General features: G+C 48.2%; 1 protein-coding gene across 1 annotated transcript in view; it reads right to left on the bottom strand.

Moving 5' to 3' along the window:
* The window catches only part of LOC120017765 (disks large homolog 5-like), a 127,194-nt gene that overhangs the window by 3,874 nt on the left and 101,783 nt on the right, over window positions 1–21,537 (bottom strand). Inside the window, exons 28-32 of the mRNA XM_038960738.1 lie at window positions 10,963–11,133; window positions 10,647–10,840; window positions 10,382–10,525; window positions 8,527–8,654; window positions 7,296–7,405 (exon numbers count right to left, since the gene is read on the bottom strand). Coding sequence (XP_038816666.1) covers window positions 7,296–7,405; window positions 8,527–8,654; window positions 10,382–10,525; window positions 10,647–10,840; window positions 10,963–11,133 — 747 coding nt within the window. The remainder of the gene's footprint in view (window positions 1–7,295; window positions 7,406–8,526; window positions 8,655–10,381; window positions 10,526–10,646; window positions 10,841–10,962; window positions 11,134–21,537) is intronic.

The following is a 21,537-nucleotide window of genomic DNA, read 5'->3' as shown; positions in this document are numbered from 1 at the left end:
GAGCTATTTACAGATGAGCTATGTACAGGTGCAATGATTTGTAAGCTGCTCTGACAGCTGATGCTAGTGAGAGAGATATGAGTCTCCAGCTTCAGTGATTTTTGCAATTCGTTCCAGTCATTGGCAGCAGACAACTGGAAGGAAAGGCGGCCAAAGGAGGAATTGGCTGTGGGGATGACCAGTGAAATATTCCTGCTGGAGCGCATGCTACGGGTGGGTGCTGCTATGGTAACCAGTGAGCTGAGATAAGGCGGGGCTTTACCTAGCAAATACTTATAGATGACCTGGAGCCAGTGGGTTTGGCGACGAATATGAAGCGAGGGCCAGCCAACGAGAGCATACAGGTCACAGTGGTGAGTGGTATATGGGGCTTTGGTGACAAAACGGATGGCACTGTGATAGACTACATCCAATTTGCTCAGTAGAGTGTTGGAGGCTATTTTGTAAATGAAATCGCCGAAGTCAAGGATCGGTAGGATAGTCAGTTTTACGAGGGTATGTTTGGCGGCATGAGTGAAGGAGGCTTTGTTGTGAAATTGGATGCCGATTCTAGATTTAAATTTTGGATTGGAGATGCTTAATGTGAGTCTGGAAGGAGAGTTTACAGTCTAACCAGACACCTAGGTATTTGTAGTTGTCCACATATTCTTAGTCAGAACTGTCCAGAGTAGTGATGCTGGACGGGCAGGCAGGTGCGGGCAGCGATCGGTTGAAGAGCATGCATTTAGTTTTACTTGTATTTAAGAGCAATTGGAGGCCACGGCAGGAGAGTTGTATGGCATTGAAGCTCGCCTGGAGGTTAGTTAACACAGTGCCCAAAGAAGGGCCAGAGGTATACAGAATGGTGTCTTCCGCGTAAAGGTGGATCAGAGAATCACCAGCAGCAAGAGCGACATAACTGATGTATACAGAGAAGAGAGTCGGCCCGAGAATTGAACCATGTTGCACCCCATAGAGACTGCCAGAGGTCCGAACAACAGGCCCTCCGATTTGACACACTGAACTCTATCTGAGAAGTAGTTGGTGAACCAGGCGAGGCAGTCATTTCATTGGTGCCCGGCTTTATCAATCATCCACAGATATCTATAAAAATAAGACAGATCCTGCTTCTGTTGCCTGTGATTGTTTAACAGCCTACTGATTTCGTGATCACCAAGCCTCAGGCAACCACACAACATGTTGGAAAAACTATTTCACAAATTCAGCTGTTTTTAATCTTTGCTGTAATAAAGACTATATACTTTTTGTTAGAACTGCATCTCTTCTATTTATCATTTATTGTGTTGTTACACTTTAAAATGAAATTGTCAGAAAAATTCATCATATTGTCTATAACTCTCCTTTTTCTTGATCTCCTTATTGTTATTATTACTATTATGACCATCATTATAATAAGTAATTATCAATATCATTAGTAGGGTTAGTATAGCAGCCTTGTATAACCACCATTGAGCTGTAGGCCTAAGAGCACATCCTGTTTAGTCTTAATACCGGAACTTGAGTGGACCTAAATCATTCATTTGTTCGTGTCATCACACAGTAGAAATCGAATTGTATTTGTCACACTCGCCGAATAGGTGTAGACCTTTACAGTGAAATACTTACTTACAAGCCCTTAACCAACAATGCAGTTAAGAAAAATAAGTTAAAGTATTTACTAAAATGAACAGAATAATATTTATTTTTTATTTTTATTAAAAATAAATAATTAAGGAGCAACAATAAAATAACAGTAGCGAGGATATATACAAGGGGTACCGGTACAGAGTCAATGTGCGGGGGCAACGGTTAGTCAAGGTAATATGTACATGTAGAGGTAAAGTGACTATGCATGGATAATAAAGAGAAAGTAGCAGCAGTGGGGGTGGGGGGGGGGTCAATGCAAATAGTCTGGGTGGCCATTTGATTAGCTGCTCAGGAGTCTTATGGCTTGGTGGTGGAAGCTGTTTAGAAGCCTCTTGGACCTAGACTTGGCGCTCTGGTACCGCTTGCCATGTGGTAGCATAGAGAACAGTCTTTGACTAGGGTGGCTGGAGTCTTTGACAATTTTTAGGGCCTAAGTTGGCCAACTTCTGGGAAAAGAGGTTTGTCTGAGTAAAATATATGAAATACTTTTGTTTACATTGTAGAATTCTAAATAATAGATACATCTAAATCCCCATGTCACTACAACTCTACTCATCAGTCCTGGGACAAACCAATTTGGTGCCCTAAGAACTTTAAACAATGCATAAAAATATGTAGTAGAGGAAACTACGCCATTTTAAAGTGTTTTAAAATGGTGGCAAAATAGATGCAAATGCCACCGCAATTGAAGAATGAATCCTCTACTAACACTGAATCATCTTCTCTCATAAGTTGGAAGAAAAAAATACATCAAATTATAGCAGGGCTCTCCAACCCTGTTCCTGGAGTGTTACCCTCTCCTGTAGGTTTACACTCCAACCCTGTTCCTAGAGTGTTACCCTCTCCTGTAGGTTTACACTCCAACCCTGTTCCTAGAGTGTTACCCTCTCCTGAAGGTTTACACTCCAACCCTGTTCCTAGAGTGTTACCCTCTCCTGTAGGTTTACACTCCAACCCTGTTCCTAGAGTGTTACCCTCTCCTGAAGGTTTACACTCCAACCCTGTTCCTAGAGTGTTACCCTCTCCTGTAGGTTTACACTCCAACCCTGTTCCTAGAGTGTTACCCTCTCCTGTAGGTTTACACTCCAACCCTGTTCCTAGAGTGTTACCCTCTCCTGTAGGTTTACACTCCAACCCTGTTCCTGGAGTGTTACCCTCTCCTGTAGGTTTACACTCCAACCCTGTTCCTGGAGTGTTACCCTCTCCTGTAGGTTCACACTCCAACCCTGTTCCTGGAGTGTTACCCTCTCCTGTAGGTTTACACTCCAACCCTGTTCCTGGAGTGTTACCCTCTCCTGTAGGTTTACACTCCAACCCTGTTCCTAGAGTGTTACCCTCTCCTGTAGGTTTACACTCCAACCCTGTTCCTGGAGAGCCACCCTCCTGTAGGTTTACACTCCAACCCTGTTCCTGGAAAGCTACCCTCTACCGTATGTTTACACTCCAACCCTGTTCCTGGAGAGCTACCCTCTCCTGTAGCTTTTCACTACCACCCCAGTTGTAACTAACCTGATTCAGCATATTAACCAGCTAATTTTTAGAATAAGGTGTGATAGATTAGGGTTGGAGTGAAAACCTACAGAACAGTAGCTCTCCAGGAACAGGGTTGGAGATCCTTGGTTTAGAGTATGACAACACATTCTGGCTAACACAGGCTAGCTGCTTGCTAACAGTAGGACTCAGTGATATAACCACACACAGAAGATGTGGCTACACCAAATGACATTACATAAAAAGTTTGGAGGGGGAAAAAAGTGGAAGAGCATCTCCAGCTGTTTGGGATTAGGCAAGGGTGTGTGTGTGTGGGGGGGGCAACACTCCGAGTTAACACTCCAGCAAAACACACAGACCAGGGTTTCCGTTAGCCGGAAATTGATGAAAAGCCGACAAATTGTAGCGGGCCAAATTGTCCAGGAGAGTCTATCATTGCCTAAACTCTGAATAGTCTACTGTTGATTGTGAAGATTGAGGCATTTTTCATTGAAGTAAAACACAAGTTAGAGGACAAAGTGTATTGTGAAGGTTTAAACCAGTTCGCAAGTGTTCTGTTTAATTCTGTTCAGCCATTTTCTTTGGCCAAATTAAGTTCCAACTGTAATGCTGTGTATGCCGCAACATAATAGCCTGCTCTTATTTTCCCTATAAACAATGGCTTGACTTACTTTTGAATTACCCTAATTAAGTTGAGAAACTTTTGTAAAAGTTGTGTGGTGTGGCTATTAGCCTATTATACTGCAGGCCTATGATTTTAAGGCATGATATGAAGGCAGTACATGACGGTGCTCCTACTAACTCCAACAGTTGAACTTGAGGTGAGGAAGTGTTTCAGGCCTACCAGAGTTACTCCTATAATCTAACAATATAATGCTTATCTTTATACAAAATATTTGGAGAGAAAATGTACGAATTAACCTCCTCCTGTACGTCTATATAGCAGACGCAGTAACAATCTGACAAAGAAATGCATGTCGGTGTTATTGCATGCCGCCGGCATATCTCTAGGTCTCCATCTCTCTGGGGCCAGGACTAACCTTCTCTTCTTTTAAATACTTTATTTGTATACACATATACATACATACACTACACAATATAAACCCAACATGTAAACCCAACGTAAAGTGATAATCCAACCACCTGACAGGTGTGGCATATCAAGAAGCTGATTAAACAGCATAATCATTACACAGGTGCACCTTGTGCTGGGGACAATAAAAGCCCACTAAAATGTGCAGTTGTCACACAAAGCCACAGATGTCTCAAGTTTTGAAGGGGCGTGCAATTGGCATGCAGGAATGTCCACCAGAGCTGTTGCCAGATAATTGAATGTTCATTTCTCTACCATAAGCCTCCTCCAACATCATTTAGAGAATTTGGCAGTACGTCCAACCGGCCTCACAACCATGTGTATGGCGTCGTGTGGGTGAGACGTTTGCTGATGTCAACGTTGTAAACAGAGTGCTGCATGGTGGTGGTGGGGTTATGGTATGGGCCAGCATAAGCTATGGACAATGAACACAATTGCATTTTATCGATGGCAATTTGGCCCATTGTGAGGCCCATTTTTTTAAAGGTATCTGTGACCAAGAGACGCATATCTATATTTCCAGTCATGTGAAATCTATAGATTAGGGCCTAATGAATTTATTTCAATTGACTGATTTTCTCATATGATCTGTAACTCAGTAAAATCAATATACCCACGCACGCACATTTACAGTTGAAGTCGGAAGTTTACATACACCTTAGCCAAATACATTTAAACTCAGTTTCAGAATTCATGACATTTAATCCTAGTAAAAATTCCCTGTTTTAGGTCAGTTAGGATCACCACTTTATTTTAAGAATGTGAAATGTCAGAATAATAGTAGAGAGAATGATTTATTTCAACTTTTATTTCTTTCATCACATTCCCAGTGGGTCAGAAGTTTACATACACTCAATTAGTATTTGGTAGCATTTCCTTTAAATTGTTTAACTTGGGTCAAACGTTTCAGGTAGCCTTCCACAATAAGTTGGGTGAATTTTGGCCCAGTCGCAATGTTCTATGGGATTGAGGTCAGGGCTTTGTGATGGCCACTCCAATAACTTGACTTTGTTGTCCTAAGCCATTTTGCCTCAAATTCGGAAGTATGCTTGGGGTCATTGTCCATTTGTGACCAAGCTTTAACTTTCTGACTGATGTCTTGAGATATTGCGTTAAAATATATCCACATAATTTCCCCCTCATGATGCCATCTATTTTGTGAAGTGCACCAGTCCCTCCTGCAGAAAAGCACCCCCACAACATGATGCTGCCACCACCGTGCTTCACGGTTGGGATGGTGTTCTTCAGCTTGCAAGCCTCCCCCTTTTTCCTCCAAACATAACGATGGTCATTATGGCCAAACAGTTCTATTTTTGTTTCATCAGACGAGAGGACATTTCTCCAAAAAGTACGATCTTCGTCCCCATGTGCAGTTGCAAACCGTAGTCTGGCTTTTTTATGGTGGTTTTGGAGCAGTGGCTTCTTCCTTGCTGAGCGGCCTTTCAGGTTATGTCGATATAGGACTCGTTTTACTGTGGATATAGATGTTTTGTACCGGTTTCCTCCAGCATCTTCATAAGGTCCTTTGCTGTTGTTCTGGGATTGATTTGCACTTTTCGCACCAAAGTACATTCATCTCTAGAAGACAGAACGCGTCTCCTTCCTGAGCGGTATGACGGCTGCGTGGTCCCATGGTGTTTATATTTGCGTACTATTGTTTGTACAGATGAATGTGGTACCTTCAAGTGTTCGGAAATTGCTCCCAAGGATGAACCAGACTTGTGGAGGTCTACACATTTTTTTCTGAGGTCTTGGCTGATTTCTTTTGATTTTCCCATGATGTCAAGCAAATATGTACTGAGTTTGAAGGTAGGCCTTGAAATACATCCACAGGTACACCTCCAATTGACTCAAATGATGTCAATTAGCCTATCAGAAGCTACTAAAGCCATGACATAATTTTTGTGGAATTTTCCAAGCTGTTTAAAGGCACAGTTAACAGTGTATGTAAACTTCTGACCCACTGGAATTGTGATACAGTGAATTATAAGTGAAATAATCTGTCTGTAAACAGTTGTTGGAAAAATTACTTGTGTTATGCATAAAGTAGATGTTCTAACCGACTTGCCAAAACTATAGTTTGTTAAAAACAAATTTGTGGAGTGGTTGAAAAACGAGTTTTAAATGACTCCAACCTAAGTGTATGTAAACTTCCAACTTCAACTGTATATACACACACACACACAAATACAATATCATACAGTGGATGCCTAAGCCTATTGATCTATGCATGAAATGCTCTGATGCAATTAGTGCTCAAATTGCTGACAGTTGAACCATGAGGTGGACAATTACTGTTTTAGGAAAGTAAAGACCAATAAAATATTAGGCTATAATGTTTTGCATGTGCTACAAATCGAAAACACAAGGAATAGTGTTTTTGTCATCGGCTGTTTTTAAGGCTGCGCCAGGTCGGATCTGAATGCATACGGATGGCCGGTAAATTTCTCAAATGTCCGGTAAATTCAAATCTTCCCAGGCACGTTGTCTGGAGTCAAATCTTCCTAATGTAAACTGACACACACACACCTCATTCAAACACTCATGTCCACACACAGGTCAGACAGAGAGCTATTCAGCACGGCAATGTGTCTGCCGGGGGAATCTCATGGTAGAGAGGAAATCTATCCAACCTTTTCATTACTGACTGGTCAAGGAGGAGAAGAAGTTATCAAATAACATTGGGATACAGCCAGGGGATTTGTCAGTGTGCGTGTGGTAGTAGTCAAGAAGAAAAGGAGCCTGGGGATTTGACTGTGCTAGCGTTATACCGCTCTTATTATACTGTTCCTGCTGAATCCCATTACATCCCATTAATTTCTCCAATTAGTTACTCACCCGGGGGACCATCGCACACACAGACAGACATCGCACCAGACAGACAGTCAGACAGAGACACACACAAAAGCGTTCTGTGAACTCAACCACCAAGTACAAATGGACAAAACACACTAAAGATGCGTCTCCATGGAATTATTTCATCTCAGACCTGGGAACTGGTCAAATGGAACATAACATTTAAAAGATCTAGAATGATTACAACACTGAAAATCCGTGAAGAAGATGGGTGTGGCTGGCTACTTACTTGATCTGCTTGGCGTTTTTGTAGCGGATGAAGATGACGATAGGGTAGATGTGAACGCTGTGCAGCCTCTCAATGGCGTGGGGGGCGATGTCTAGCAGACAGTGACAGTCCTAAGAGGGGGAGAAGAGGACATCTCAGTTCAGTCCTGTTTGTTCTAGGTACAACAACTGGGATGACAAGCAACATGATGCTGCTGCTTCCAGAAAGGACCAACATGATGATGCTGCTGCTTCCAGAAAGGACCAACATGATGATGCTGCTGCTTCCAGAAAGGACCAACATGATGCTGCTGCTGCTTCCAGAAAGGACCAACATGATGCTGCTGCTGCTTCCAGAAAGGACCAACATGATGATGCAGCTGCTTCCAGAAAGGACCAACATGATGATGCTGCTGCTTCCAGAAAGGACCAACATGATGATGCTGCTGCTTCCAGAAAGGACCAACATGATGATGCTGCTGCTTCCAGAAAGGACCAACATGATGATGCTGCTGCTTCCAGAAAGGACCAACATGATGATGCTGCTGCTTCCAGAAAGGACCAACATGATGATGCTGCTGCTTCCAGAAAGGACCAACATGATGCTGCTGCTGCTTCCAGAAAGGACCAACATGATGCTGCTGCTGCTTCCAGAAAGGACCAACATGATGCTGCTGCTGCTTCCAGAAAGGACCAACATGATGCTGCTGCTGCTTCCAGAAAGGACCAACATGATGCTGCTGCTGCTTCCAGAAAGGACCAACATGATGCTGCTGCTGCTTCCAGAAAGGACCAACATGATGCTGCTGCTGCTTCCAGAAAGGACCAACATGATGCTGCTGCTGCTTCCAGAAAGGACCAACATGATGCTGCTGCTGCTTCCAGAAAGGACCAACATGATGCTGTTGCTGCTTCCAGAAAGGACCAACATGATGCTGCTGCTTCCAGAAAGGACCAACATGATGCTGCTGCTTCCAGAAAGGATCAACATGATGCTGCTGCTTCCAGAAAGGATCAAATGCAAGAGACTCGACGTCTATTAAGACAGAACGTTGTAAATTGTGAGAAATGAAAAACCTGAAGACTGCTTTTGAGGTGACATTAAATAAGCTTTTAATTGACCACATCTAACTTTATTCAGGATCTGACAATGTAGAAGTATTTATCGAGGATCAGGTCCCCCCCGTTCATATAATCTTTTTCACTATTATCTAAAAGGTGAAACTAATGCTAGATCAGCCCTGATATTGTACCTTCTCTGTGATCTCCTTGATGGAGGCCACGGTGGTCACGTCAAAATGGCCACTCCTGCGTTTGTAGTCGATGAAGAGGCAGTCTTTGACTCCGCGCTCTATAGCCTGCTGGGATGCCTTCATCACCTCTGAGGAAAACACACAGACAGATGTCAGAGACTGTTCATCCTAATGAATACAACCCAGTAGTCTAACCAAAGAAATAGAAAATGACAAGAAGGGCTACACTCAATGATTGTATATCTATAAGTCTAAACCCTATTCTGTTTGATAAAATGACAAGCAATCATCAACAGGCAATAATAATATATTATTATGTATGCTTTTCTTTTGGACTGCATGTAGGACAATATGTCCCCAATAAAACCCCATCCACAGGGCACATAAGGCTGCGGTCAAAAGTAAGGCACTACAGTGAATTCGGAAAGTATTCAGACCTTGACTTTTCCCACATTTTGTTACGTTACAGCCTCATTAATCTACACACAACACCCCATAATGACAAAGCAAAAACAGGTTTAGAAATGTTTGCAAATTTATTACAAATAAAAAAACTGAAAAACCTTATTTACATAAGTATTCAGACCCTTTGAATTGAGACTCGAAATTGGACTCAGGTGCATCCTGTTTCCATTGATCATCCTTGAGATGTTTCGACAACTTGATTGGAGTTCACTTGTGGTAAATTCAATTGATTAGATATGATTTGGAAGGCACACACCTGTCTATACAAAGTCCCACACTTCACAGTACATGTCAGCGCATGTACACCAAGCCATGAGGTTGAAGGAATTGTCCGTAGAGCTCAGAGACACGATTGCGTCAAGCCACAGATCTGGGGAAGGATACCAAAACATTTCTGCAGCATTGAATGTCTCCAAGAACACAGTCATTCTTAAATGGAAGAAGTTAGGAACCACCAAGACTAGAGCTGGCCTCCCGTCCAAACTGAGCAACCGAGGGAGAAGGGCCTTGGTCAGGGAGGTGAACAAGAACCAGATGGTCACTCTGGCAGAGCTCCAGAGTTCCTCTGTGGAGATGGTTGTCCTTCTGGAAGGTTCTCCCATCTCTGCAGCACTCCACCAATCACGCCTTTATGGTAGAGTAGCCAGACAGAAGCCACTCCTCAGTAAAAAGGCACATGACAGCCCGCTTGGAGTTTGCCAAAAGGCACCTAAAGGACTCTCAGACCATGACAAACAAGATTCTCTGGTCTGATGAAACCAATATTGAACTTTTTGGCCTGAATACCAAACGTTGCGTCTGGAGCAAACCTGGCACCATCCCTACGGTGAAGCAAGGTGGTGGGAGAATCATGCTGTGGGGATGTTTTTCAGCGGCAGGGACTGGGAGACCAGTCAGGATCGAGGCAAAGTGCAGAGAGATCCTTGATGAAGAGCGCTCTGGACCTCAGACTGGGGCGAAGGTTCACCTTCCAACAGGACAACGACCCGAAGCACACAGCCAAGACAACGCAGGAGTGGCTTCGGAACAAGTCTCTGAATATCGTTGAGTGGCCCAGCCAGAGCCCGGACTTGAACCCGATCAAATATCTCTGGAGAGACCTGAAAATAGCTGTACAGCAACTCTCCCCATCCAACCTGACAGAGCTTGAGAGGATCTACAGAGAAGAATGGGAGAAACTCCCAAATACATGTGTGCCAAGCTTATAGCGTCATATCCAATAATACTTTTTAGAATAAAGCTGTAATGTAACAAAATGTGGAAAAAGTTAAGAGGTCTGAATACAGTGCTGATCTCAACTCAACCAGTATTATTAGTATTATATTGTGGTGCTATATGTTGTACTCTACTCAACCAGTAATATATTGTGGTACTGTTGTACTTTACTCACCAAGGACACATCTGCAGAACTTCCCGGGGGACTCTTTAACCAGCATGTCCTTGACGGGGTCTGAGAGAGGGCCGAGGATCACGACCGGCCTAGAGGAAACACACACTACCTTCTGGACCCGCTGGTACGCCAGGCTCACACAGTCTGAGGGGGAGAGACACACACACAATATACATGGTTACACACACACAACCAAATCAGTCAGTGGGGTAGCGTTACACACGACAGCCTAATACTCTGTCCATGTAAAGGTATGTGTCCTCACCCTCTAGAAATGGTATGGAGTCTGTGCTAATGGCGTCCTGGGCCACCAGTTCCTTGCCGTCTTTAGAGCCGCTGCGTTTGTGTTTGTTTTTCCTCCTGAAGAAGGATCTCCTGGCGGCCGCAGACAGACTCTTACTGTCCTTGTCGTCCTTCAGCTCTGTCATACTGTGTCTACGGTAGAACTCCTGGTCCATCCTGCACAGACACATAGAATATAGTCACACAAGACTCGTCATGACACACGGAAGTTACCCAAATGATGAGGAGAGACTAACTGGTATCAGCTAATAACTTAGTAGTGTGTGTGTGTGTCTTACATGTATTTGCTGGGGATCTGTCCTCTCTGGATCCGCTGTGCGTTCTCATCCAGCTGCCAGACCATCCAGCTGCCGAAGCTGCCCTTTGGTAGAGTATCATCCACATAGAGGATATCATCCTTCTGAAAACTCAGGTCCAGCTCTGCCTCCGCAGTCCGCTCATAAAGTGCTCTAGAGAGATGGAGGGGAGAAGTACGGAGAGGGGGAGAGCGAGAGGGGTGGAATGGAGAGAGGGTTAGTGTGTGTGTTCACTGTGAGTGTGTGTGTGCGCTCCTATGTGAGTGAGCATTCGTACCTATTCCCCTTCAAAGTCTAGCCCACTAAGGTTGGAGCCCCATAGCTCTTTTTCTCAGCATATCTGTGTGTGGATCTATCTGTGTGCGTGTGAAGGCCCTGTTAGGGATGGGGCCGTGTGTGTGCATGTATCTGTGCGTGTGAAGGCCCTGTCAGGGATGGGGCCGTGTGTGTGCATGTATCTGTGCGTGTGAAGGCCGTGTCAGGGATGGGGCCGTGTGTGTGCATGTATCTGTGTGTGTGAAGGCCCTGTCAGGGATGGGGCCGTGTGTGTGCATGTATCTGTGTGTGTGAAGGCCCTGTCAGGGATGGGGCCGTGTGTGTGTCTATCTGTGTGTGTGAAGGCCCTGTCAGGGATGGGGCCGTGTGTGTGTCTATCTGTGTGTGTGAAGGCCCTGTCAGGGATGGGGCCGTGTGTGTGCATGTATCTGTGTGTGTGAAGGCCCTGTCAGGGATGGGGCCGTGTGTGTGCATGTATCTGTGTGTGTGAAGGCCCTGTCAGGGATGGGGCCGTGTGTGTGCATGTATCTGTGTGTGTGAAGGCCCTGTCAGGGATGGGGCCGTGTGTGTGCATGTATCTGTGTGTGTGAAGGCCCTGTCAGGGATGGGGCCGTGTGTGTGCATGTATCTGTGTGTGTGAAGGCCCTGTCAGGGATGGGGCTGTGTGTGTGCATGTATCTGTGTGTGTGAAGGCCCTGTCAGGGATGGGGCTGTGTGTGTGCATGTATCTGTGTGTGTGAAGGCCCTGTCAGGGATGGGGCTGTGTGTGTGCATGTATCTGTGTGTGTGAAGGCCCTGTCAGGGATGGGGCTGTGTGTGTGCATGTATCTGTGTGTGTGAAGGCCCTGTCAGGGATGGGGCTGTGTGTGTGCATGTATCTGTGTGTGTGAAGGCCCTGTCAGGGATGGGGCTGTGTGTGTGCATGTATCTGTGTGTGTGAAGGCCCTGTCAGGGATGGGGCTGTGTGTGTGCATGTATCTGTGTGTGTGAAGGCCCTGTCAGGGATGGGGCTGTGTGTGTGCATGTATCTGTGTGTGTGAAGGCCCTGTCAGGGATGGGGCTGTGTGTGTGTGTCTATCTGTGTGTGTGAAGGCCGTGTCAGGGATGGGGCTGTGTGTGTGTGTCTATCTGTGTGTGTGAAGGCCGTGTCAGGGATGGGGCTGTGTGTGTGTCTATCTGTGTGTGTGAAGGCCGTGTCAGGGTTGGGGCGGACATACTGACCCGGTCTGTGTGACTTCGGCAGGCAGCTGCTGCCATGCAGAGACTCAAGTTGCATCCCGAATGGCACTCTATTCCCTATATAGTGCACTACGTGTCAAAGGGCCCTGGTTCAAAATGGTGCACTATATAGGGAATAGAGTGCCATTTGGGACAGTGTCAGCTTCTTACAGACTTCTAACAACGAACACCTGCACTGACCAACACACACCTACTCATCCACAGCCTGTAGTCTATGAGCTGTCCCGGTCTGCCTCGTGCACACACACGCAAACTCTTTACAGGGGAATTTAACCTTTTGTCAATAGGGGGAGCAGTTAGCATTTATTTTTTCTGGGTGTCGCCAAATTAAACTGCCTCGTGCTCAATTCTTGCTCGTACAATATGCATATTATTAATTCTATTGGATAGAAAACACTCTCTAGTTTCATAAACCGTTGGAATTATGTCTGTGGGTGACCCAGAACTCTTTCTACAGCGAAATCCATGACAGATAGTGCGAAGGTCTGAGAGCGGTTTCAGATCAGTTTTTAAGGTCTGTGTATATCCTATGGAACGACATGAACTGCACCCGCCTTCCCCTGGATGTCAGTAACCAATGAGAAGTGGAATGGGCTTTCTGCGTAGCTCTCAGAGGTTATAAAAGGCCAAGGAGTGAGGGTACCCCCCCTTTCGACTCTGGCCATTACGCAGAAGAGGACCTCAGGATGCCATTTTCAAAGGCTCGGTTATCAACGTGAAATGTATCCGTCTGTAATTTAATTCGATATAGGAGTTAGAAACATCATAACGTATTTAATTTAAACCGTTTTATAGCAATTTATATCCGTTTAGTGCGATTTTGAGGAATTTCTATGTGATGCTCTATGAAGCTTTGGGCACGTTTTGGGGTCCCGGTCGAACGTTAGCGGGCATTTCGACGGACAGAAGACATCTTTCGACCAAAAGAAGATTAGACCCAAGAAAGGATACATTGCCCAAGAATCTGATGGAAAATCACCTCATAGTAAGAAATATTTAATATGATAAATCGTTGTTCTGTCGAAATATTTTAAACGCATATTCCGCCATTTTGTTTGGTATCGCTTCGCTTGGCGAACCCTGTATTGCACAGTAAGGATAATTTTAGAAATGTAAATCAGCGATTGCATTAAGAACTAATTTGTCTTTCGATAGCTGTCCAACTTATATTTTTTTAGTCAAGTTTATGAATAGTTATTCATGAGACAAGATCACTGTTAAAGATGACGTCCGACATTTTGAGGCTTGATTTGCTACTATTTTCATTGTATAACCACGGTTTTTTATGGCTAAATATGCACATTTTCGAACAAACAATATATGTATGTTGTAATATGATGTTACAGGAGTGTCATCGGAAGAATTCTGAGAAGGTTAGTGAAAAAATTAATATATTTTGGCGATGATTACGTTATCGCTCTCTTTGGCTTGAATCGATGCTCTGGTAACGTTTGCACATGTGGTATGCTAACTTATCGATTTATTGTGTTTTCGCTGTAAAACGCTTAGAAAATCTGAAATATTGTCTGAAATCACAAGATCTGTGTCTTTCCATTGCTATGCTTTGTCTATTTTTATGAAATGTTTTATGATGAGTAAATTGGTCATACACGTTGCTCTCTGTAGTAATTCTAGTCTAGTTGTGATGGTGGGTGCAATTGTAAACTGTGATTTCTACCTGAAATATGCACATTTTTCTAACAAAACCTATCCTATACCATAAATATGTTATCAGACTGTCATCTGATGAGGTTTTTTCTTGGTTAGTGGCTATCAATATCTTTATTTGGCCGAATTGGTGATAGCTAGTGGTGTTGAGAAAAAATGGTGGACAAAGAAAAATGGTGTATTTTGCTAACGTGGTTAGCTAATAGATTTACATATTGTGTCTTCCCTGTAAAACATTTTAAAAAACAGAAATGATGGGTTTATTCACAAGATCTGTATCTTTCATCTGGTGTCTTGGACTTGTGATTTAATGATATTTAGATGCTACTATTTACTTGTGAAGCTATGCTAGCTATGCTAATCAGTGTGGGGGGGGTGGGGGGTGATCCCGGATCCGGGTTTCTGAGGCAGTAAAAGTTAACCAGGGGCTAATGGAGAGGGCAAGTCTCCTCTGTTTTTCTGTCTGAAGGTAAACCATTCGTAGACAGACAGGACCTCTATAGTGAGATACTAATTGTAACAATGTTCAGAACAGAGCAGTCCGCTGCTTTCTTGGTCTTCACAAACAGACTCCAAACCTGGCCATCTGTGGAGATATGGGTTGGGAACCATGTGTGGTTCGGCAAAAAGGTGACATGGAACAGACTGATACATTTGCCAGAACACAGAATCACCAAAAACAATTTGACTGGGACCTTAACCATTTTCTAGACCACGGATAGTTATGAGTATCTATGTTTTGTGAAACTGATTTGCAGTATATTCAGGAACAAATTACCAGGTGGTGTTAACCAAATCAAGGACAAGCCTTGTGGAAAAATGGGCAGTTGATTTTGAGTTTCAACCTGAACTTAGAACGTACACTCAACGAGAACTACACCCCTGAACCATATGTCCCGTCTGAACTAAAACAAAAAGCCAAAGCTCAGTTTGTGCTCAGATCCAGCACCTTCCCTCTGAATATAGAGATGGGTAGAGTTAAAGCCCTTGAAGAGGAGACATTTTGCCTACTGTGTGATCTTGGGGAAATCAAAAACGAAACACATTTAGTGTTTTATTGCCCTCTGTAAGATCTGAGACATGCTGATGATAACCTTAAAGGATTCTGGGTACGGGACGAGTAGAGGCTTGAATTTTGTTTCAGACAGGGTGTGTTTGATATTGCTCAGTTTGTTCAAAACGTTTGCATTTTATTTAACTAGGCAAGTCACAATGCATGGAAAAGGATACATTTATTTTTTGCGTAGTGGGGCTAGATGGTAGCTGGTTGTGTAGTGGGGCTAGATGGTAGCAGGTTGCGTAGTGGGGCTAGACGGTAGCTGGTTGCGTGGTGGGGCTAGATGGTAGCTGGTTGCGTGGTGGGGCTAGACGGTAGCTGGTTGCGTAGTGGGGCTAGACGGTAGCTGGTTGCGTGGTGGGGCTAGACGGTAGCTGGTTGCGTAGTGGGGCTAGATGGTAGCTGGTTGCGTAGTGGGGCTAGATGGTAGCTGGTTGCGTAGTGGGGCTAGACGGTAGCTGGTTGCGCGGTGGGGCTAGACGGTAGCTGGTTGCGCGGTGGGGCTAGACGGTAGCTGGTTGCGCGGTGGGGCTAGACGGTAGCTGGTTGCGCGGTGGGGCTAGACGGTAGCTGGTTGCGTGGTGGGGCTAGACGGTAGCTGGTTGTTTAGTGGAGCTAGACGGTAGCTGGTTGCGTGGTGGAAATAGACGGTAGCTGGTTGCGTGGTGGAGCTAGACGGTAGCTGGTTGCGTGGTGGGGCTAGACGGTAGCTGGTTGTTTAGTGGAGCTAGACGGTAGCTGGTTGTTTAGTGGAGCTAGACGGTAGCTGGTTGTTTAGTGGAGCTAGACGGTATCTGGTTGCGTGGTGGGGCTAGACGGTAGCTGGTTGCGTGGTGGGGCTAGACGGTAGCTGGTTGCGTGGTGGGTAGTTAGACGGTAGCTGGTTGCGTAGTGGGTAGTTAGACAGTAGCTGGTTGCGTAGTGGGTAGTTAGACAGTAGCTGGTTGCGTAGTGGAGCTAGACGGTAACTGGTTGCGTAGTGGAGCTACACGGTAGCTGGTTGCGTGGTGGGGCTACACGGTAGCTGGTTGCGTGGTGGGGCTACACGGTAGCTGGTTGCGTGGTGGGGCTACACGGTAGCTGGTTGCGTGGTGGGGCTACACGGTAGCTGGTTGCGTGGTGGGGCTACACGGTAGCTGGTTGCGTGGTGGGGCTACACGGTAGCTGGTTGCGTGGTGGGGCTACACGGTAGCTGGTTGCGTGGTGGGGCTACACGGTAGCTGGTTGCGTGGTGGGGCTACACGGTAGCTGGTTGCGTGGTGGGGCTACACGGTAGCTGGTTGCGTGGTGGGGCTACACGGTAGCTGGTTGCGTAGTGGAGCTAGACGGTAACTGGTTGTTTAGTGGAGCTAGACGGTAGCTGGTTGCGTGGTGGGGCTAGACGGTAGCTGGTTGCGTAGTGGAGCTAGACGGTAGCTGGTTGCGTGGTGGGGCTACACGGTAACTGGTTGCGTGGTGGGGCTAGACGGTAACTGGTTGCGTGGTGGGGCTAAACGGTAGCTGGTTGCGTGGTGGGGCTAGACGGTAGCTGGTTGCGTAGTGGGTAGTTAGACAGTAGCTGGTTGCGTAGTGGAGCTAGACGGTAGCTGGTTGCGTAGTGGAGCTACACGGTAGCTGGTTGTGTAGTGGGGCTACACGGTAGCTGGTTGCGTGGTGGGGCTACACGGTAGCTGGTTGCGTGGTGGGGCTACACGGTAGCTGGTTGCGTGGTGGGGCTACACGGTAGCTGGTTGCGTGGTGGGGCTACACGGTAGCTGGTTGCGTGGTGGGGCTACACGTGGTGGGGCTACACGGTAGCTGGTTGCGTGGTGGGGCTACACGGTAGCTGGTTGTTTAGTGGAGCTAGACGGTAGCTGGTTGTTTAGTGGAGCTAGACGGTAGCTGGTTGTTTAGTGGAGCTAGACGGTAGCTGGTTGTTTAGTGGAGCTAGACGGTAGCTGGTTGTTTAGTGGAGCTAGACGGTAGCTGGTTGTTTAGTGGAGCTAGACGGTAGCTGGTTGCGTGGTGGGGCTAGACGGTAGCTGGTTGCGTGGTGGGGCTAGACGGTAGCTGGTTGCGTGGTGGGGCTAGATGGTAGCAGGTTGCGTAGTGGGGCTAGATGGTAGCAGGTTGCGTAGTGGGGCTAGACGGTAGCTGGTTGCGTAGTGGGGCTAGATGGTAGCTGGTTGCGTAGTGGGGCTAGATGGTAGCTGGTTGCGTGGTGGGGCTAGATGGTAGCTGGTTGCGTAGTGGGGCTAGATGGTAGCTGGTTGCGTGGTGGGGCTAGACGGTAGCTGGTTGTTTAGTGGAGCTAGATGGTAGCTGGTTGCGTAGTGGGGCTAGATGGTAGCTGGTTGTTTAGTGGAGCTAGACGGTAGCTGGTTGCGTAGTGGGGCTAGTTGGTAGCTGGTTGTTTAGTGGAGCTAGACGGTAGCTGGTTGCGTAGTGGGGCTAGATGGTAGCTGGTTGTTTAGTGGAGCTAGAAGGTAGCTGGTTGCGTAGTGGGGCTAGACGGTAGCTGGTTGCGTAGTGGGGCTAGACGGTAGCTGGTTGCGTGGTGGGGCTAGACGGTAGCTGGTTGCGTGGTGGGGCTAGACGGTAGCTGGTTGCGTGGTGGGGCTAGACGGTAGCTGGTTGCGTGGTGGGGCTAGACGGTAGCTGGTTGCGTGGTGGGGCTAGACGGTAGCTGGTTGCGTGGTGGGGCTAGACGGTAGCTGGTTGTGTGGTGGGGCTAGACGGTAGCTGGTTGCGTGGTGGGGCTAGACGGTAGCTGGTTGCGTAGTGGGTAGTTAGACGGTAGCTGGTTGTTTAGTGGAGCTAGACGGTAACTGGTTGTTTAGTGGGGCTAGACGGTAGCTGGTTGCGTGGTGGGGCTAGACGGTAGCTGGTTGCGTGGTGGGGCTAGACGGTAGCTGGTTGCGTAGTGGGTAGTTAGACAGTAGCTGGTTGTTTAGTGGAGCTAGACGGTAACTGGTTGTTTAGTGGAGCTAGACGGTAGCTGGTTGCGTAGTGGGGCTAGACGGTAGCTGGTTGCGTAGTGGGGCTAGATGGTAGCTGGTTGCGTAGTGGGGCTAGACGGTAGCTGGTTGCGTAGTGGGGCTAGACGGTAGCTGGTTGCGTAGTGGGTAGTTAGACGGTAGCTGGTTGTTTAGTGGAGCTAGACGGTAACTGGTTGTTTAGTGGAGCTAGACGGTAGCTGGTTGTTTAGTGGAGCTAGACGGTAGCTGGTTGCGTAGTGGGGCTAGATGGTAGCTGGTTGCGTGGTGGGGCTAGATGGTAGCTGGTTGCGTGGTGGGGCTAGATGGTAGCTGGTTGCGTGGTGGGGCTAGATGGTAGCTGGTTGCGTGGTGGGGCTAGATGGTAGCTGGTTGCGTAGTGGGGCTAGATGGTAGCTGGTTGCGTGGTGGGGCTAGACGGTAGCTGGTTGTTTAGTGGAGCTAGACGGTAGCTGGTTGCGTAGTGGGGCTAGTTGGTAGCTGGTTGTTTAGTGGAGCTAGACGGTAGCTGGTTGCGTAGTGGGGCTAGATGGTAGCTGGTTGTTTAGTGGAGCTAGACGGTAGCTGGTTGCGTAGTGGGGCTAGACGGTAGCTGGTTGCGTGGTGGGGCTAGACGGTAGCTGGTTGCGTGGTGGGGCTAGACGGTAGCTGGTTGCGTGGTGGGGCTAGACGGTAGCTGGTTGCGTGGTGGGGCTAGACGGTAGCTGGTTGCGTGGTGGGGCTACACGGTAGCTGGTTGCGTGGTGGGGCTACACGGTAGCTGGTTGCGTGGTGGGGCTACACGGTAGCTGGTTGCGTGGTGGGGCTACACGGTAGCTGGTTGCGTGGTGGGGCTAGACGGTAGCTGGTTGCGTGGTGGGGCTAGACGGTAGCTGGTTGCGTGGTGGGGCTAGACGGTAGCTGGTTGCGTAGTGGGTAGTTAGACGGTAGCTGGTTGTTTAGTGGAGCTAGACGGTAACTGGTTGTTTAGTGGAGCTAGACGGTAGCTGGTTGCGTGGTGGGGCTAGACGGTAGCTGGTTGCGTGGTGGGGCTAGACGGTAGCTGGTTGCGTGGTGGGGCTAGACGGTAGCTGGTTGCGTGGTGGAGCTAGACGGTAGCTGGTTGCGTGGTGGGGCTAGACGGTAGCTGGTTGCGTGGTGGGGCTAGACGGTAGCTGGTTGTTTAGTGGAGCTAGACGGTAGCTGGTTGCGTGGTGGGGCTAGACGGTAGCTTGTTGCGTGGTGGAGCTAGACGGTAGCTGGTTGCGTGGTGGGGCTAGACGGTAGCTGGTTGTTTAGTGGAGCTAGACTGTAGCTGGTTGTTTAGTGGAGCTAGACGGTAGCTGGTTGCGTGGTGGGGCTAGACGGTAGCTGGTTGCGTGGTGGGTAGTTAGACGGTAGCTGGTTGCGTAGTGGGTAGTTAGACAGTAGCTGGTTGCGTAGTGGAGCTAGACGGTAACTGGTTGCGTAGTGGAGCTAGACGGTAGCTGGTTGCGTAGTGGGGCTAGACGGTAGCTGGTTGCGTGGTGGGGCTAGACGGTAGCTGGTTGCGTAGTGGGGCTAGATGGTAGCTGGTTGCGTAGTGGGGCTAGATGGTAGCTGGTTGCGTGGTGGGGCTAGATGGTAGCTGGTTGCGTGGTGGGGCTAGATGGTAGCTGGTTGCGTGGTGGGGCTAGACGGTAGCTGGTTGCGTGGTGGGGCTAGACGGTAGCTGGTTGTTTAGTGGAGCTAGACGGTAGCTGGTTGCGTAGTGGAGCTAGATGGTAGCTGGTTGCGTAGTGGAGCTAGATGGTAGCTGGTTGCGTGGTGGGGCTAGACGGTAGCTGGTTGTTTAGTGGAGCTAGACGGTAGCTGGTTGTTTAGTGGAGCTAGACGGTAGCTGGTTGCGTGGTGGGGCTAGACGGTAGCTGGTTGCGTGGTGGGTAGTTAGACGGTAGCTGGTTGCGTAGTGGAGCTAGACGGTAACTGGTTGCGTAGTGGAGCTAGACGGTAGCTGGTTGCGTGGTGGGGCTACACGGTAGCTGGTTGCGTGGTGGGGCTACACGGTAGCTGGTTGCGTGGTGGGGCTACACGGTAGCTGGTTGCGTGGTGGGGCTACACGGTAGCTGGTTGTTTAGTGGAGCTAGACGGTAGCTGGTTGTTTAGTGGAGCTAGACGGTAGCTGGTTGCGTGGTGGGGCTAGACGGTAGCTGGTTGCGTGGTGGGGCTAGACGGTAGCTGGTTGCGTGGTGGGGCTAGACGGTAGCTGGTTGCGTAGTGGGTAGTTAGACGGTAGCTGGTTGCGTAGTGGGTAGTTAGACGGTAGCTGGTTGTTTAGTGGAGCTAGACGGTAACTGGTTGTTTAGTGGAGCTAGACGGTAGCTGGTTGTTTAGTGGAGCTAGACGGTAGCTGGTTGCGTGGTGGGGCTAGACGGTAGCTGGTTGCGTGGTGGGGCTAGACGGTAGCTGGTTGCGTGGTGGGGCTAGACGGTAGCTGGTTGCGCGGTGGGGCTAGACGGTAGCTGGTTGCGCGGTGGAGCTAGACGGTAGCTGGTTGCGTGGTGGGGCTAGACGGTAGCTGGTTGCGTGATGGGGCTAGACGGTAGCTGGTTGCGTGGTGGAGCTAGACGGTAGCTGGTTGCGTGGTGGGGCTAGACGGTAGCTGGTTGTTTAGTGGAGCTAGACGGTAGCTGGTTGTTTAGTGGAGCTAGACGGTAGCTGGTTGCGTGGTGGGGCTAGACGGTAGCTGGTTGCGTGGTGGGTAGTTAGACGGTAACTGGTTGCGTAGTGGAGCTAGACGGTAGCTGGTTGTGTGGTGGGGCTACACGGTAGCTGGTTGCGTGGTGGGGCTACACGGTAGCTGGTTGCGTGGTGGGGCTACACGGTAGCTGGTTGCGTGGTGGGGCTACACGGTAGCTGGTTGTTTAGTGGAGCTAGACGGTAGCTGGTTGTTTAGTGGAGCTAGACGGTAGCTGGTTGCGTGGTGGGGCTAGACGGTAGCTGGTTGCGTGGTGGGGCTAGACGGTAGCTGGTTGCGTGGTGGGTAGTTAGACAGTAGCTGGTTGTTTAGTGGAGCTAGACAGTAACTGGTTGTTTAGTGGAGCTAGACGGTAGCTGGTTGCGTGGTGGGCTAGACGGTAGCTGGTTGCGTAGTGGAGCTAGACGGTAACTGGTTGCGTAGTGGAGCTAGACGGTAACTGGTTTGACAGTTGGTGGGGGCTAAACGGTAGCTGGTTGCGTGGTGGGGCTAACGGTAGCTGGTTGCGTGGTGGGCTAGACGGTAGCTGGTTGCGTGGTGGGGCTAGACGGTAGCTGGTTGCGTGGTGGGGCTAGAACGGTAGCTGGTTGCGTGGTGGGGCTAGACGGTAGCTGGTTGCGTGGTGG

This window comes from Salvelinus namaycush, chromosome 22 (genome assembly GCF_016432855.1).
Source record: "Salvelinus namaycush isolate Seneca chromosome 22, SaNama_1.0, whole genome shotgun sequence".
Classification (NCBI taxonomy): domain Eukaryota; kingdom Metazoa; phylum Chordata; class Actinopteri; order Salmoniformes; family Salmonidae; genus Salvelinus; species Salvelinus namaycush.
The sequence above is the reverse complement of the archived record's forward strand: the minus strand, read 5'-3'. Positions and strand labels throughout refer to the sequence as shown.